The 19,339-nt window shown below is 40.6% G+C and overlaps 1 protein-coding gene across 2 annotated transcripts in view; it reads left to right on the top strand.

The window, feature by feature from the left end:
• Positions 1-15,946, top strand: part of PTPRB (protein tyrosine phosphatase receptor type B) — a 121,866-nt gene extending 105,920 nt beyond the window's left edge. For both annotated transcript variants that reach the window (XM_033116618.1, XM_033116619.1), the window contains 5 exons: positions 875-997; positions 1,146-1,309; positions 2,904-3,039; positions 9,598-9,718; positions 10,849-15,946. In XM_033116618.1, the coding sequence (XP_032972509.1) occupies positions 875-997; positions 1,146-1,309; positions 2,904-3,039; positions 9,598-9,718; positions 10,849-10,871 (567 nt within the window). In that variant the 3' untranslated portion in view covers positions 10,872-15,946. The remainder of the gene's footprint in view (positions 1-874; positions 998-1,145; positions 1,310-2,903; positions 3,040-9,597; positions 9,719-10,848) is intronic.
• Positions 15,947-19,339: the final 3,393 nt, after the last annotated feature.

Raw genomic sequence — 19,339 nt, 5'->3', positions numbered from 1 at the left:
CTAAAAGGTGATGCCTGATTTGGATTCTGGGTCTGAAGTTTCAGTCAGAGGTGTTTCCGTTTGAGGACTGGGATTATCAGAAGTGTCCATGACACAGACAGATGAGCTGGCGCCATCCTTCAGTGTATGGTGAGCGGAAATGCCTTGCTAGAGTCACTGGCTCTGCTCCTACTTTTACGAAAGGAGAAGTGAGCTTTGGGCTGTGTCTGCAGAAACAAAGAAAAATAGTTAATTGGACAAATTAAGCAAACCTCTTGTCCTGCACTTGTAATCCTCTATTTTATATGGTTACTTTGAGAATAAAAGAGATTACATGTGAGTGACCCCGTGTCTGTGGTCAATAAATACATGTTCACAATCTTCTTTCTCCTATCTTTCTACATATAAGTACAAGCTTAGCTAAATGTTCTGATTTTTCAAAGATCATTTGGCCCAAGGTATTGGGTCCAGCTTAGGACAGTGATATCAAAATATAAACAAAACCAGGCCTGGAAGACTATACCTTCCTCTGCCCAGCTAGATCTTTCTTCAGAAAGAACCATTGTAAGATATGGTTTATCAGCTAGTGGAACTGAAATGCTAAGGAAATCAACAACAACAATAAAAAAATCCTCAACCATGAAACAGTGCCTGAAAGGCAGACGAATCCAGAGGTTGCAGAGCATGTTCCCTGAACAGTGTGTCTCCTTCGCTTGCAGCAGCAGCCCAGCTTCAGCTCTGGCCACGAGCAGGTTAATGCAAAGCAGATGGTCAAATTGCTTTAGCAGCTGGTCCTGGTTTCCAACTCAGGAAGATATGTCGAGGAGGAAAAGTCCAGGTTCACAGAGGAGTCACATTTCCAGACTCACTTTTTTTTCTGTCTGTCGTCCGCTAGGTAAAGTGTGACCATTACTGGCCAGCGGACCAGGATTCTCTCTACTATGGGGACCTCATCCTGCAGATGCTTTCGGAGTCCGTGCTGCCCGAGTGGACCATCCGGGAGTTTAGGATATGCAGCGTATGTTAATTTGACTTGTCTTAATAACCCAGCTTTGAAAGATGAAGGACACCTGGGAATCCCATTTTCGCTGGTTCCCGTCCTGTCGCAGTTGTCAAACGTGAAGGGCCTTAGGTCGGCCCTCTCATTGTCCTCTCTGCTCTTACAGGAGGAACAGCTAGATGCACACAGACTCATTCGCCACTTTCACTACACGGTGTGGCCAGACCATGGAGTCCCAGAGACCACCCAGTCCCTGATCCAGTTTGTGAGAACCGTCAGGGACTACATCAACAGAACGCCCGGGGCCGGGCCCACCGTGGTGCATTGCAGGTACGTGTTGACTAGCGGCCAATAACATGGCAGCCAGATGTCTGAAAACAGGCAGAAGCATGGGGCATCTGGTGGGGGCAGGATTCATCTGGACCTACCAGCCTGCCGAGGCCCAGAGGATGTTCTTACGCTCTTTTCCGCCTTCTCCTCCGCCAACCTCACTCCTTTTCACTGACTTCTCCTTCTCTGCTTTCTTCACATCCCACCTCTCTCTCACCCTCACTCTTCATCCTTCTCTCTCTCACTCGCTCCTTTTCCTGCCATACAAAATGCAAAGACCTTATATGACTTCCAGGCCCTCCATAATGGAGCCCCACTTTACCCCCAATCCAAGTTCCCAGAAACTCTCTCCCACTCTAGCTGGAAGGAGACTGCACATGCTTATTCTGGCTTCTTGCCTTTCTTACTCCTTGGAACGGCCTTATCACTCTCTCCTGCACCTATTTAAGCCCTAACTCTCCTTCAAGATCCCTGTCCTAGACCTCCCTCCAGGTTTAGTAGCACTTGCCATCTGCAGCACCCAATTTTGCTCTTAAATTTCTGTTCTCTCTTTGACTTCTCTTTGCCTCAGATTATGTGTCCATAAAATCAGCCTAACAAGCAATCCACCTATCTCTCTGTCTCTCTCTCTCTGGGGAGCCTGGTGTTTAGCTAATTAGTGTTTGCAGCAACACTTTGATAGCCCTAACTAAACAGCACTAATAAATAAGGAGTAGGGAATTGCTACAGTAAATGTCAAATGCTTTCATTTTCTCCCAATCAGCCCAGCACGCTAGGAGCCCTGCTTTTATATGTCATTGGAACCCTGGTGTTTTTAATAGGCATGTGAGGCTCTCAAGAGCTTCCTGCTTTCTGAACAATGGCAGGCATTTTCACCCAGGACCACTGAGGGACTGTTCTTTTTCTTACAAGTGTGTGCATCAAAAATCCCCCTACTATGCAATCACTTTGGGGAGCGGGCAGGGGGAGCAATCCCTCATGAAGTTTAAGGTGTTCACACCCTATGATATGGTAGTTCTGCTTCTAGATATCAACCCTAGAAAAATACCCACACGCGTACACAGTGGTGTTCACTGCCACACAATTTTTAACAGAAAAACTAAAACTGATCTTGCAGTAGGGAATGGATTAGGGCTGGTTTATGAACTCTACAGAATAGTTAAGAGAACTTAGATGGACTTGTAACAACATGGATAAATCTCAAAACACACTATTGAGTAGAAAACTTGGCAGAAGGATACAGGAAACGTGTTAGCATTTTAGCAAATTTTTGTAACACGAGTTACAAATAAAACGAGTATATTGTTTATGGGTTTACATGGTTGTAGGAAAAGTATAAAAACATGCATAGAAATGAAACATACCAAGTGCGGAGGGGTCCTTACCCCTGGTGGAGCGGGAGAGGTGGAGGAAAGAGATAGAGGCGGAGGCTCTAAGTTCTATTTTTTTGAGAGAGCACATGGAGAGAAAGAAGTATTCCTATGTTCTCCCTTATCCTAGAAGGGAAAAGAAAGACTTTGGTAGAGTCTCTGGATGCAGTCTTGAAAGGCCTATTGAATAAAAAGGCTCAGCTTTCCTTCGATATCTCTTCCAGTGCCGGTGTGGGTAGGACCGGAACCTTCATTGCATTGGATCGAATCCTCCAGCAATTAGACTCCAAAGACTCTGTGGATATTTATGGAGCAGTGCACGACCTAAGACTTCACAGGATTCACATGGTCCAGACTGAGGTAAGGGTTGCTGGCGGAAGGACACAGACCACATTCCCCACCTACCCCCAGTCCTCGCCCAGCAAATGCTCAGGGCTTTAATCTGACAAGGGGAAATAATTATGACTCATTAGGAAGAGAAAGAACACTGAATATACATGTTTTCTAGGACTTGTCATTTTAAAACAAATCTCAGTGACCTTGAGGACAGCATGTATACCCTTATATTTATTGAACTGGTTGCCCATCTTATGTAGGAAGAAAGAAAGATTTTAAAAAAAAAATCAATGCGTTATACATGGAGGAAAGGCTACTGCCAAGCCATCCTGAAGATAATTTTCAGGTAGACTGGTGGGTGAACCTAAGAACTTCAATTAGTAAAGAGGAAACAGATTCCAATCTTTTCTCTCCTCCAGCCCACCCCAGCTGCACCCACAACTCTGGAGACACCAAAGGAGTGTGTGTTAAATGTGAAGGATAAATGCTTCCATTTGTACAGTCCTTTGGCATTCGCAGGACATCTTTGAATATGTTATCTCATTAAATTTTCACAATAATCAGATAAGAGAGGGAGGTACTATTTCCCATTTCCAGGCTAGAGGACAGGTTCAGAGGCTAAAGGACTTAGACAGCTGTGAAGTGGCCATGCTGGGACTTGAAACTGCTGTAGAGAATCCTAAGCCCTAAGCACCACTTCCGCTGCCCCAAAGCCTCAGGGTCACGTCCGTGTCTCCACATGGACCAAGCACGTCACTCCCCTGCATGATTGCCTTCCAAGGCCCAAGTTCGCTTACCTTTGTGTTTCCCACATAACTGCAAAATCCTCTTTAAAAAAAAAAAAAAAAGAATTCCCATGGTCAAAGAGGTGGAAAGTTCTACGTGTTACTAGTTCGTATAGTCACAGTACATGTGAAAACTGCGTAGGCAGCTCCACAAAACAAGGGTGTCCTGCAATAAAGCACCCCCTAAGCTTCGTGCAACCCTCTATTCCCCAAACTACCTTGACCCTGAATTCTTTTCTTGGGTAGCACCTACTAGTATCTCACAGATCTCATATTCTGTAACACATTTGGGAAAACACTGGTGCCATTGTCTCTTGCAGGCAGTGCCCATACCATTATTGTCCTGGGCTGGGAGTACATGCATTACAGCAATTATTACACCATATTTTGATTTTATTATGGGATTTTTTTTTAAATACTTAAAACTAGGGGAAATAGTGTTAGGAATTTCCATCTACCCAAGCCCCAGCTTCTGCAATTATCAGTATTGTGGGTTCTTTTATCATCTACATCCCACATATACCGTTCCCCTACCCTATGACCTGATTGGAATATTTTAAAGAAAATCCTATGTATCACATTATTTCACCTTGAAATACTGTTTGTGTAGTGGGAGGCCACCATTTCCTGGAAAACGATTCTATTGCACGGACATCCAAGATGCTGCCTGCCATGGCATGCTTGGCTGCGGGAAAAAATGATCAACTCACAGGCTGTAACTAAATGGGAAAATCAATGCCTGAAGTAAGGGTACAATTAATAAAGACTTCACAAGGAAACAGAACAGGAGTATGATCAGAATTAAAGCTTCCACTGCCTAATCAATTGCCACCCAGCTCCTGTGACCCAAGGCTGGCGAGACCAAGCCAACTTATAGATAAAGACTCTTTTTAGAGTCATGACCACAAGATCGTCACATCTAACAATTTTAACCATAATTCCTTAACATTAGCTAATATCCAATCAGTATTTAAATATCTCTAATGATCTCAAAAGTTACTTTTTATACTTGGTGTGCTTTAGAATCCAGAGGCCACACATTGCTTATGGTTGAAGTCTCTTTTAAATCCCTCTTAATGTACAATAACCCTCCCTCTACTTTGTTTTCCATGCCTTATATTTGTTAATGAAACCAGCTCATTTGTTGTGTAGATTTTCCCCCATTGTGGATGTGGCTGACTACTTTTCATGGTGGGAATGTATTAGGTTGGTAGAAAAGTAATTGTGGTTTAAAAGGTTAAAAATAATTGCAAAAACCGCAATTGCTTTTGCACCAACCTAATATTACTCCGTTCTCCATAGTTTTTGTCAGCCAATGTGAGGCTCGATTAAATTCAGGTCTGTTTTTACCACCACAGTGCTTCACGGGTGGTGCTGAGTATTTCCTGTTGCATCACATCAGGAAGTACTTCTCTCAGTGTTGATGAAATTGGCAGTGACCATCCACTATCACGTTCCGCATTAGCCTTTCACTTAACAGTTTGGGAACCCACTGATGACCACTGTCTAGCTCTGTTATTTCATTAAAGGTTGCAGAATTACATCACACTGTATCATAATTGTTATCTGTCAGCTTTCTCTAAAACTGTCTGAATTCCTAGAGGGTACGAACATGTTTTCCTTCTCTCTATCCTCCATATTTTTGTCTGTTAAAAGAATGAACACATATTCTACAATTATGTTGTTAACGTGTGTGTTTTCAGGCTCCCTAGTTATTTTCAGAGGCTTCTTGGGCCACGTGTCACTTCCATACACCTGCCCAGAACTCTGGAGATACATTTTGGTGATGAGTAGGCACTCCCTATTGATGATGAGTCAGGCACTGCATGACTTCCAGGGCAAGGGTAACAGGAGGTGCTAAAGTTCTGCCTCCTTCTTTCTGGATATACCTCCTCCTTTTCCCGGACTTCCTCTTCTCCTCCTGCCTCTCTGAGGATTCTGTGGCTCTTTCTTCTCAGGTTGCCTCTTCACTGTTCAAGTTCCCCCAGCTTCTATCCTCAAGGCGCCACTCTTCTTTCACTGCACCTTTACTCTTTGCGATGTCCTCCACTGCCTCCCACGGCTCAAGAACCACATGCGTGTCCATGTTTCCCAAATCTCATTCTCCTTCCCCAGCATTCACCTAAGTCCCTGCCTATGAATAAGTCCTACCTGGAAGCCTTACAGTCACCTCAAAAAACTCATTATCTGTCTTCAAAAAACAAACAACAATAATAAGAGCAAAAGCCCTCCTGCAGTTCCTCCTTCCAGTTTCAGGTAATGGTGTCTCCACCCACCTTGCCTTCCACCTGATTGCCCAAGCCAGGGCTCTGACTTCTTCGCCTACACTTCCCACACTCAAACAGCCACAAAATCCTGTCCGTTCTACCCAACATCTTTCTCTCTGTTCTAGTCTCCCCACTGCCACTGCCCTTGCCCAGCCCTTTCTCAGCTCTCACCCGGACCTGTTGCAGTAGCCGCCTAGTTGGTCTCCTGTCTCCAGCATCTATCTGAACACTCCTCATCACTACTGCCACCACCAAAGTTCTCTAGCTAACTGTCAGCTCCCCACATAAATTCTTAGAAAGCTCTCCATCACTTGTAAAAGAAAGTTCAAACTCTCATCCTTGTGTACAAGCCTCTCCGTAATCTAGTCCCAGCTCACTTCTCCAGTTTTGTGGTGTAACACCACCCATCCCCATTGTTTTAGGGTCTGACAAAATTAAGGAAGTTTCCCCCCCACCCCCAGGCCAGAATCAAATTTGATTCTTCTATTCATGATGCGATAAGTATTGCAGTAAGATAGAAATGTTCTCTCTCTCTCTCTCTCTCTCTCTCTCTCTCTCTCTCTCTCTCTCTCTCTCTCTCTTTTTTTCCCTGTAGTAAATGAAATCCCAAACACGATGCAGATATTACCTGTCTTGCTTTAAGACTGCTGCAGTCAGGCTGCTTCATAGTCTCAGCAGCCCTGCCCCAGAGCTGGCAGGGCTCAGAGCACTGAGGGGTGTGATCCACAGCTGACCCCTGTGGGTGACTGTTCCAGGAAAGGCGGAAGGACATTCTGACCCCTGGTTACTGTTCTGTGTCCATGGCAATAGTCAGCCTCAACTTTATTCTACATTATTTGGGATACTAAGGGAAGCAGGTCTTCACAAGTTTTGAGAAGTGTATCAAAGACCAAAGATTTCTAAACAAAGAGGCATCAGAAAGGGGATTTATAAGTGTGTCCCTACTTCTCTTTTAGCCTGTCTTGGGCCAAGCTGACTCTGAGAGATGCACTCAGATGGAGCAGAGAATAGTAGGTGACAGTCACAGACTGTCAATCTCATCTGCTTCCCAAGAGAAGCGAACAGTGGGATATTGTGGGACTGCTCACCTGGGGGATTTTCCTGGGGGTTTACCATGACCCATGAACCCTACATTTTGGCTACACTGGACTACTCACAGTTTCCAGAATATATGTGCACTTTCATGCTATTTGCGTCATTTTGAATGTACTATTTCTTTGCTCCAGTTCTTATAAGTGTCACCTTTTCTCTCTAGCTTAATGTTTTCCTCCCCCAGAAGTGAACCTGATGGCTTCTTCTTATGTATAACGCTTCATACATAATTCTGTCTTACGTTTATCACCTTACAGATATTTGTTCACATACCTGCCTCTCTGCTAAACTCTGCACTCGGACCATGAAAAGTATAATTCTATATTTAGTACCTATTATTACAATGATTGGCAAAATTGAATGGAACTGAGGCTTCGCCCAGATAGGCTTTAGCTAGACAGAGCAAAAAATGATCTTTTATGATCTGAGGTTCATATATTTATCTGCTTTGCGTGAATAAAGTGGGAAGCACATTATCAACCTGACGGTTTTAGTAGTAATCGTTTTCAAAGGGGCATTCTATTGGGAAAAGAAGAATTCATATTTAAGACAAGGCAAATTAATGAATATTAACTTGTTTCAAAGCCCATGGTAGATCATTGTTGAAGAATTTCTTAATAGGACATAGAATAGAGGTACAAGAGCTCATTCATAGCTGAACGCTAAGGTCCCAAAGTAATTTAATATCCCCATAGAATTGAAAGTATGAATCCTGCTTTGGATAGGGGGAAGCAGGAAAGTGTCTGTCTATAATTTGGTGGATTGTTTTCAAGGCAGCAAAAAGTGACTGCCTCTACTAGCACCCATTGTCAGGATAGTACTCTCCTTGAATTTTCAAGATCAAGAAGGCATAAAACCCTCGTAACAAGGGAGCAGAGTTTGTGAGCAGAAAGGCAAAGAAGTTAATAGCTACTAATATTAATAGTTGTAAATATCAGTGCAGGCCTCATTTACGATTATGCTCTCTCTGTGAATGGTCCTGATCTAATGATTATACCAGACCTGCATCACTTAAGTCCCATAAGTAGATGACCAAACTAGCCAATCAGAGTCAATTTCTAGTGACAACCCATAACAATCAATACTTTTTCACTTGTAAAGATCATTTGTGAGGGAAGATCTGACAGTCTCACTTTGTATCTCAAAGCTTTAAGATATTCTAAGGCGGGACCACACTGATCATTTTAAACATGGGGTCTGTCTAGTTGACAGCAACGCAAAGTCTTATACCCTTTAATGGTCACAGGATGTTAGCTATAGAGGAGACCTTGGCATCCTTGGTGAATAGACAGAGAAACAGAGATCCCGTGAAGCCTTCTGATTCAGCCTAGGCCAGCTGGAGGCAGACAAAGAGCCCAGCATCCCTCACTTGGTGTCGTGCTCTCCTCCCAACCTGCTCTCTCTCTGGGCTCTGAGCAGTTGCTGTGTCATTAAGGGAGCCTCAGGCCAAGCCCTTTCACGTGAACATCCACTCCCTTATAGAGAGCTCAGTAGGGAACGAGGAAGGGAGCCCGGTGCACAATGCCTGTGGCTGAGCTTCTGTTGTCTATGGAGGTCTTTGTGGTGTCTTGATGGTCACCAAAACACCGATTCTTCTATATTTGTTTCTATTTTGAAAGTAGTTAGTTCCCAGATAGTTGACAGGTGAGTCTGTCTTTACTGTGTAACCCTCTATTGTTCTCTGCAGTCAGCCAATATCTTTGAGATTCTTCCATGAGCCAGACTTGAATGCTGAGAGAACCAAGATGCATAAGACACTGAACTTGCCCTCAAAGAACTGATAGTCCACTGGGGTCTGTTGTACACATCTCCTTTTTCTCACTATATTCCCAAAAGAAAAGGAACAAAATGGCAGAGTACACAATGAAATGATCTTCTCATTCAATAATGCAATGAAATTAGGATTCATCTAAGAAAACTGCTGTAGTGAAAAGAACATGAAATTTGAAGTCACATACCCAGGATCAAATCTTACGGTCCCATTTATTAGCTGTGTGACCTCGGAGAAATTACTTAACTTCTCTGAGTCTCATTCATATGGATGAGCATATCTACTTGATGAATTTTTCAAAATGATCAAATGCGATTATTTATGTAAAAAGCAATAACACAGTGTCTGGCATTCATTCATCTATTTAATAAATATTTGTGGAGGACCTACTATGTGCCAGACATAGTTGTAGGCCCTCATAGAACATATTCTATAAATATTCATACACCTAAGAAAAAATGAACAAACACCACCTTTCTGCCCATTACCTTTATTATCTTTTCAGTGGTCATAGAATGCAGCCACTCTACTATGTACTAGAGACCATTGTTAAAGTGATGATCAAGAAATTTGCTAACCATTACTGTTGATATTTTGTGCTTGAGAATTTGCCTTCTTTATGCTTGAGAATTTGCCTTCCTGTGACATGTTTTCTGTTCTCTCCTAGTGTCAATATGTATACTTACATCAGTGTGTAAGAGATGTGCTCAGAGCAAGGAAGCTACGGAGTGAACAAGAAAACCCCTTGTTTCCAATCTATGAAAATGTGAATCCAGAGTATCACAGAGGTAGGAGCTTTTTATAGTTAAAAGTTTGAGTGAAAAAAACCTGAATGTTTAACAGTGGAAGACTAAGTACACCCTGGTGCATTCTCTGAACAGAATACAATGTAGTCATTAAAAATGATATTTTTGAGGGTAATAACATGGATATTCTTATAAATAAGTAGAAAAGCAGAATGTAGACCAAACAAAACAACACCTGGGGGGAAAAGACTGGAAAGGCATATACCAGAATAGTAAAACAAATTTCTCTGAGCAACAAAATATGGTTTTTCATCCATTTTGTGTGGTTTTTATATTTTCTAGAATAAGCAGATGACATTTGGTGTTGCTCACATGGCTCTGCTCACATGGCTGTTGGCAGAGGTCAGTCACAGTTCTTTGCCACATGGACCTACATCCATGTATAGATTAGACTTTTTTTTGACAAACATTGTTGCAGAGCTATTTTATCTCCATTTCTAAATGATCTTCCATTTTATTTAGTTCTCTGCACTCTCTATACCCACCCACCTAGTCAGTATGTTAAATAGTTAATAAACTGTAAAACACAAATACATAAGAAAGCTGCTATTTAAAGGAGTCCTTTGTAAATCAGGTAATCCTTTTGTATTATAAATAATTATCCCCTAATTTATCTGTTTAGTAAATTAAGGTTTTTGCATGTCAGATTCTTTTAAGAAGCTCTAGGAAGGAGGGAGCTCCTGGAATCTTGGAGTTTCCTTTGTCTTGTTTTGACATGTTTGAGAGTCTTTTTTTTTTTTTAGAGTAATCCTGGGTGCTCCTGAAGGCAGTTAACTGTGGTATGGTTAGCTCTTCAGGCATCTGGAAGTAGGATTCAGGTCCTAGCTCTGGAACTAACTAGCATTAACAAGCTGTATGTGAACTATTCTGTCTCTCTGGACCTATGGTCTGTCTGTAAAACCAGAGGGGACGGACTAGAATCACTAGGCTTTTCCAATTCTAGATGGCTCTGAGTGTAATGACCAGGCCCCCACGGCGATGGTCTCATCCTAAACTCTATTGAGTTTTAGTCATTTCTGCTAGTGTTTCCCACTTGTAATTTTCATAAACAGAGCAAACAACTATGACACGCCCCCCACTACACTCTCTAATTACAGTGTCCTTCCTTTCAGATGCGGGCTATTCAATGCATTGAGAATGTACCCGAACATCTCCTGGATAAAAGCTATTCACTGTGTGATTTAAAAAAAAAAAAAAAAAACTCGCTTCATGCCCTATAGAGGTGCCAGCTATTTCTATTGATAGTATGCATAATTTATTAATCTGGAGAATTTAAAAGAATTTATGTAATTTAAAGGTAACAGATATTATTGTACATAGTTGTATTTTGTAGTTTCTTCTGTAAATATGTATTTTTTCATAATGTTTAATATTAAGCTTTATATAATACTATTTTTCCACACTAAAGTGTTCCTGGGTTGTTCTACATGAACAAATTCAGCCTGTATGACAGGACTACGTAAATGTGTATGGAGGGGGTTGCAGAGTCAATCCCAGGGGCCGTGTTTTTTACCACTGTTCATGATAACTGGACAGGATAAAGGGCAGGGCTGGAGAGAGCATATAGTATGGCTGGCTTTGCTGCATTTCTGTCCATTGAATCTTGGGATCCAAAGATGATCCAAACGCTATTTGGACAAATATAGCAGTCAAGAAAAGGCTTGGAAAGAGTGGAAGAGGTAAAGCAGGACCAAGCTGAAGGATGTGGTTGTGCCAAAACTGGTTCCTCTCCCCTTTCTCCGGCCAGAGGTGCAAGCGAAGTGGCTAGCGTAGGGGCCGTGTAACTTGCAGTGCACGTCCAGGCTGCAGGGTTGACGGTTCTGGTAAAGAAGGATCCAAACAGAAGTGATGAATTCCTTACGTCAAGAAGAATGCTACCTGTACCTCTGATTGGAAACATCATCAACTTGCAAAGCCCCATCCATCGTGATGGATTATTTCAGTGAGGAGTGTGAACACGTACCCTTCCTGTAATGGATCGATGTGCCCGCACGCGTCTTTGTCTCATTGCTGGTGGGCTGCATCCCTGGAAAAGTCAAAATTATGCCAGTCATACTTGGTTTTCCCATTAAAAGGAGATTGTGGTGGCAGATTATACTCCTGACCAAAGGACCCAGTATCAACTTTTTTAGAGAAATGTCCACAAACATCATATATCGTTACTTTTAAACAATAATAAACAACAAAACCCAAAACTCAGCGGTGCTCAGTATGAAATTTTCCAAAAGACTCTCTTAGTAAATCACTGAGGTCAGAATATCAAGTAGCCACCGTAAGTTACATTTGATGTAAGAGGCACTACATACTCTACCAAGTTTATCTTTAGTATTTGTGCCTATTTTGACTCTAATAAATTTCAGTGAGTTAGAAAGTCGCCATCGACCCCATCAAGGTCCAGTTCTGAGATCTGATAAGTTAAAAGGTATCTGGATGGAATCCTCCTGACTAACCAAGAAATGATCCAGGAAAATTGGCCCTTTTCTCCCATAAATTTCTCTGTAAGAAACTTAAGAATTAGAGATCAAGTCTGTTGATCTCATAGCTTCATTGCAAAAGGAGCATATTTCTTTTCAAAGTATATATTTTTGCTATATACCATAAAGTCTCATAAATAACATAATGGGTATAATTGGTTGGCATAGTAATTGAAAATCATTAAATATATCCAAAATAGTTATTTACTTATGTAAAGCCACACCCGAACCGGAAATGTTTCCAGGGCTATTTGAAGTGTATAAAAAACAGGGAAAAAACTGTATAAGAATGAATGTGAAGAGTAATAAGAGGATTCCAAGTTTTCAGTTTCATTGTGTTCAACGCCCCTGTGAAATGACAGTATCAGCCTTTGATTCTGCTTCAGGGAACTAGGTGGATCTTCTAAGGATGAAAGAAACAAGGTATATGTACGTGTTGCAGATGTACAAACAGGGAGAAAACAGACGTCAGAGATTTATGAGATGTAGTGTCTATTAGGAATAACTTTCTCTACATTAAAAGGTAAAAGCAAGAGAAAAATAAAACAGAATTCTTAACTAACATTGCTCAGTGCAAAGCACATTATTAATACATGGAAAGGAAAATTCACTTTGGCTTTTTATTCACTCAGAAAACTTTTAGTAAGTGCCTGCAACCTACTAGGCAGTGTCCTAGAAACTCTACATTTCTACTCACCTAAACAGAATGCATCACAATAACAAAGTTAGGGTTGTTACTATTTTCAGGTAAGCTTGAAAGAGGGCCTGTTATGCAGCTCGACAACCAAACCAGTCCAGGGCAGCTGGCAGCCTTCTCCAGGCCCCACTGGCAAGTGCTGATGCTGTTTCCCCAGCAAGCCACTGGATCTAGAAGAGAGAATAATTAATTGTACAAACCAGGAATTAAAACCATAAAAACCTGCACATCTGTAACAGTAAATAACACTCACATAGTCTGGTGTGTCCGGGGCGGAATCAGAGTTATGGAAATGGACATCACAAGGGAAAACTGTATGTTCTTTTGGTCTAATCCAGGAAATATTTATTCTTACCCTCCACCTATCTAATTTTAAATCTCCTTAGCAACAAATATTTCACTATCTTCCCTCCCACCGCCACCAAAGACTACATATGTAACCTAGTGGATCTATTTATTAAATTTAGGAGGGGGGAAAGATTTCTTTGACATTCAGCTCAATTGGATGTATTTAATTTAATCCCATCACGTGCTCTATCTTGGTAAACACTCCATTTCCTGTCGTGGTGAGCATCCTGTCTGTGCACCTGTGCAGTACAGTTTAATCATCCGTCTTTAAAGTGCTTTGGAGCTATTGAATCTTGGGAGATGCCCGTCTTGCATCTTAAAAATTATTTACCCAAGTTCTTTATAATTAACTCATTTAATCTCTGCTCATTAAGTCAATTTCATGTTATCATTCTGTTGTTCTCTGGATAGCAGCCAATTTTTCAGCTCTTGAATCTGATTTTTCTAAGACTCATTGCCCTGTCTGGGCCCGCACAGATTTGTCCTGAGTAATTTACCATTCCCTTAACGATTCTGAGTTCCTCGTTTTCACTACTTGTCCTCTTCTCCCTTTTGAATATGTTTGCTTTCCTGGTCAAATGTGATTTTGTTTTCCGTTCATCTTATCTCCTCCTATCCATTAGTATTTCATAGCCTTTTTAAGCTCCACCTTGTAGAAGAAATGACCATGATTTCACTTTTAAATACTAAAATGACCCCTGCACACAGACACTTGGGGGAGGGGTCAGTTTTATTTGGGAGTGTCTTTAATTACTTTTGTTATGACCTTTTGGAAGACAACCCAAAATGACATGTGAAAATAATGTGATACCACTAAGCGTATGTCCAACAACACAAAAATAGGCCTCACATGTTACACTTCACAGTCTGATTTTCTTTCCTTGGTGTCTCAGGAACCAATTTCATATATTAAACATTCTTCTTACCTTTTGCAAGAAACTTATTGGCCGTATACTAAATTTGCCTTCACTTGACTTTCCTGGGTCCTTGAGGTTGGAATCCTGAAATCATAAACCTACCAGATCTGTATGACAGTGAATGGTAAGATCTGAGTCCCAACTCTGGGACGCTCCAGAGTGAAGTTCACACATACGAGCCAGACCAAACTTGACCTGGTGAAAAACAATAGGTAATATTTTTTTGAGGTAGCAATTCAAGGACTTTCCAGGTTCCATTTCATTGAGGAAATGAAAGTAATTGATCAGCCAGGATAAATTGGCAAGAAGGAATGGTTGATCTCCTCCCCTCCCTCCCGGAGCTGTGAGCAAGTCCTCAACCCTCCCCCATTCCTACCAAGTCAGAGTGGAAAAGGCCTATCAGCCCTAATGCCCTAAGTTTCTGAGTATTTTCAACTCTAGATTGCAAATTACATCAAGTATCCAAAGAATGTTTCACATCAAAGGAAAATCCGTAAACCATGACTGCTGAAAGCAAGTGAAATGATGCAGATAAGGGAAAATATTTGAAAAGGCGATCTAACCAGATGTCATCAGGAAAAGAAAATGACATCCTTTCCATGTGTCCAGACTGTCCTTTGAAAATGTTATGTTTCTATTAGGACCTTTCATCCTTTTGAGGTTTCACTGTGATCACTGGCCAGATGATTTAGCTGATTAAGCAATTGAATTGATTCATTTAGTTTTGTAAATTGACTAGGTGTTTGACTAAATTGACTGAGTTTGGAGTTCTGAACACATGACCTTAGATTCTTGTGGTGGATGATGCCTTTGAGAATATTTGGCCATTTTAGTTAAAATGCAGAGTATCATTTGATGCAGCCAGGATAATAGCAAAAATCTGTGCCGTTCTAAAAATGTTACTAGTAATGGAAATATTTCTGACTAAAAGAATATTCTTGGCTGGTAGGGAGGCTCCCTAGGAATAAATGTATACTATAAAAATTATTTTTTTAAAGGTTGTCTATATAGATACATTCATAAAATAAGGAAATTGTTGGTGAATGCTCCTAAAATAGAGGCTTATGTAATGGAAATAAAAGAAATCTATTAACAGGTTTGCCAAACATTATTTTTATAACCTATATGCCAATGTACATGATCTTATATAACAAAATAAGTTGTTCAAAACTGTGAATAATGTCAGACAAATGTAATGTGTCCTTTCTAGAATATTCACAAGAAAGGTTAGTTATGGCTGTTTTCTGCCTTATGTAATTTCTTTTAAGAAATACTATCTTCACCCTAAGAGTAAGCTTTGTGTTATGTTTCAGATACTGTATTTTAATAACCGAGTAAGTAGATAAGCATCCCAACAAGAAAGGAGCATATGCAATTGTGGCTTTAGGAGTTTACAGTAGAGTTGGACAGAGTTCTGCAAGCTAGGGGGAGAGTCTGCAGTGGCCTTCATGAAATTTCCTAGTCTCAGCCATACTGACACTCGGGTGCACGAATGTTCTTATCTGAAGAGTTCTTGATCTGTGGTCTTCCAGCGGGACTCATCAGGCTTATAAATTCTGCAACGACAAGGCCTAAGTCTTTAATCTCTTCTCTCCTCCTACCTTGTAGAAATTAGTGCACAACTCATAGATATTCAACATACACTTTTGGAGTGGAAGTTGCTCCTGGCCTGATACTTTGGATGGTAGGTTGTCAGTGTCTAATAACGCTATTGTCCATGAAGGTTCAGCTGATGGTTCTTTGATTTGTGTGAAGCTTAAATAAATAATGTAAATAAATCCAGCAACTGAACTTCTTATGTTCTATAATAGAGCACTTTTATGTTTTTAATTTCATGTATTCTTTCTTTGCAAATCTGGTTATTTAAAATGGCAGGAGATTATTTTATTTTTTCATACTGTAGTAACTTGCAACACTGTGGTGTTTCTAACCAACTCAATTTGAACAAAGAACTTCATTAGTCTTCTTATTTAAATTATGTATTTGCTTAATATATTTTCATATCTATAACTGTGGTTTAAAAAGTCTATATAGTATTTTACGCACCTTCTCGCTAGTACAGGAATAAAACTGCTGTTTGTTGAAATAAAGTGTCCTGTCTTCTGTTCACCTGTTTCTCATTTATTAATTTCTGTCACTCTTCTGCTCAGGAGAAAGGTCAGGAGTGACTGCTTTTAAATGAGAAAAATTTCCCAGGCCATTATCATAAAGAACACGGTTTTCTTAACCTTTACTCCTGTGGGTGCTGAGTTGATTGCCTAGGGTATTAAGTACAGAGAATAAACTCTCTGGTTGACTGTCTCCAACTAAATTCTTGATTTTAATTCTTTAGTTCATTACTAACCAAAATGTCATCTCTTACCAACTCTGCTGGTGTATTCTCAGAGGTGCTGCCCCAGCTGGGTCACTGTGAGCCCTTCATACCTTGGTGGGCAGTGTGACATTTGGCAAAGAGCTGCTGTGCCGATTTCCAGAATTATTATTTTGCCCTTTTGCCTTTTTTATATTTCAGTTGAAAGATCAGTGTCCTTCACCACTTCAGTATTTCATTTTTCTACAACTTACAGAAACCTTTGTTTTTTTAAAAAAATATGCAATCCTAGATTGTATCTTAAATCAAAGTAATCCTTTTAACACAGTTCCTGGATTCAAATAATTAGGTTAACAAAATAATTTGACCTATAAGGCTGCACTTTTTTCTTCCAAAGTAGCTCTGTGTTTCATGGAATTTCCTCTTAAAGAAAAGGAATATTACAATTCGAAATGATCACTTAGTAATTTTGCTGCTACAGCCGTCACAATCCTAAAATGTTAGCACTAGAAAGGCCACCTTAGGGATGAACAATGAAGGAAGCCAAAACCCAAATTTAAAAGTGAGACAGCAAAATGGGACAATGCTGGAATTGAACCTGGTCGTCCTACTACTTACATGTCTACATGTAAATACAGACAAATATGAAAGCTGCTCAGAAGGCAATGAATGCAACAGCCAACTCCAACACTGAGACAGAACCTTCAGTAGAACTTTCAACATTTTGTGTGATTGTTCCTTTCATTTTTGTATCTCATATGTCTGGAGACATCCATTTGTTAAACAAATCTCAGACTGTATTTTCGAATCATACCTTAGCAAAAGTCATCAGAATCTTAAAGTTGAAATATTATTGAATAGAAAAGGAGAGAACATGATTTTCTAATACAATACTATTATAAAACTTATTAAAGCTAATTAAACCAAACCACCTGACATCCAGAAGAGATTCTACAGCTAGATTTTGAAAGAACTGGCAAGGCATTTGATGTTGCCAATAAAAGGAGCATTCATAACAGAAGGGTAAAAATTAATTGGTAAAATTCAAGCTTGAGTAATTGAGAAAACCTTGTAGGGATGGTTGTATGTATGAGTTAATACACATTTACCTCCTCACCAAAGGAGGTAACAAATCCCAAAGGTCATACACGCTAAAATATTTCCCCAACCCAGTAGCTCTCAAGGAAAATTTTAATAGAGAATGGTTGATCTGAGTAGAGCTTGCCTTTTTTTCTGGGGGTTATTGTAATGATGCAAGAACTTCTATGTAAATTACTTTTGTCTGCTCTTAGAGTCCTTGACCCCAGAAAGAAACTTTGCATCTCTTTCAGTCTTTTAGGAAGAGCTAGCAATGAAATGATTCCTGGCTCTGCTATCCTACTGCATGCCTTTGGTGGCCAAGAATGTTCTCCATCTTAGGGCTTGCCAAGGAGCTAAGGCAAGAAACAACAATAACAAAAATCAAAAACAAGAGACTGACAATACAATTATAGAAACAAAGGGCATTAGGAGTGGAAAAGTTCAGAAGACTAAATTCAACCTCAATCAGAACATACCATTGTAAGACATATAAAGTAAAATTTCAAGCCATATTTCATTCCTCAAGAACTTTCCAGGGGCGGCCAGATGGCTCAGTTGGTTAGAGCACGAGCTCTGAACAACAGGGTTGCCAGTTCGATTCCCACATGGGCCAATGAGCTACACCTTCCACAACTAGATTGAAGACAACGAGCTGCTGCTGAGCTTCCAGAGGGGCAGCTGGCTGGTTCAATTGGGTAGAACGCGAGCTCTCAACAACAAGGTTGCTGGTTCAATTCCTTCTATGGGATGGTAGGCTGCACCCTCTGCAACCAAGATTGAAAATGGCGACTGGACTTGGAGCTGAGCTGCGCCCTCCACAACTAGATTGGAGCTGATGAGACTTGGAGGGATACATTATTCCCCAATAAAAAAATTTTGGAAAAAAAAGAACTTTCCAATGATCCCTGACCCAGTCTTGACCCAAATAGTAGATGTTCCTTCCCCACTCGTGACATATGGCTGGGGAAGGTGATAACTGTCTACATGCAAAGAATAACACATCAGCAATAAATAAAGGCGAACCAGGACAGAAGAGAAATAAAGTAAAGGATCTTTCTTTGATGGAAGACTGAAGAGAAGACAATGGGGGAATAAAATTAAAGGTGAGAGTCGGAATCTGAAGGAACTATTGAGTCTTAGATCTCTTGTAGTAGCAGAGGATTTTCAAATTTAACCCATGAGGAAGACGTTCCAAGTCCTATTTAAAGTGCTACAGAAGGGTACTGCATGTTTAACCTCTAGGATGGTCACTAAAAATTGTGATATCTAGACAGTGCTTTTTACTTTTAAAAAGTGTCGACGTAAGAAACGTCCAACCTGCAGCAATTTTTTACACTACCTTAGTTGAGCCAAAATGACCACATACGCCAGGGAGTACAATCTCAAGTGCTCCTCAGAATAGCAGTTTTGAAACTTCTTTTACGCGTTCGAAGTTAAGGAGGGAATGTAAGGAAGATTACATGGAGGTGAGGGAAAGCAAGGTGGGGATGGGATTAGTTAACAAGATTAAGGATAGTTTACAAGATTCTGTGCTCTCTTGACGGTGGTTAAGGCTGTTTTCAAAGGTATGTTAACCTAGATGCACTGAAACAATGGACAGGGCTTGCTTAGGGCAAAGATAAACCTTTTACTAAACAAGTTATATGCCCAGGAAGTGACTACCCACTATGACCTGCCCAGTTAGGAATTTACAATCAGATTACTCTGTGAGGTTAGTCTCCACAGAACCCCTTTCTTTGTCCACAAAAACATTTAAGGCTATTATCTTATTGAGTG

Source organism: Rhinolophus ferrumequinum, chromosome 10, assembly GCF_004115265.2.
Source record: "Rhinolophus ferrumequinum isolate MPI-CBG mRhiFer1 chromosome 10, mRhiFer1_v1.p, whole genome shotgun sequence".
Lineage (NCBI taxonomy): Eukaryota > Metazoa > Chordata > Mammalia > Chiroptera > Rhinolophidae > Rhinolophus > Rhinolophus ferrumequinum.
The sequence above is the reverse complement of the archived record's forward strand: the minus strand, read 5'-3'. Positions and strand labels throughout refer to the sequence as shown.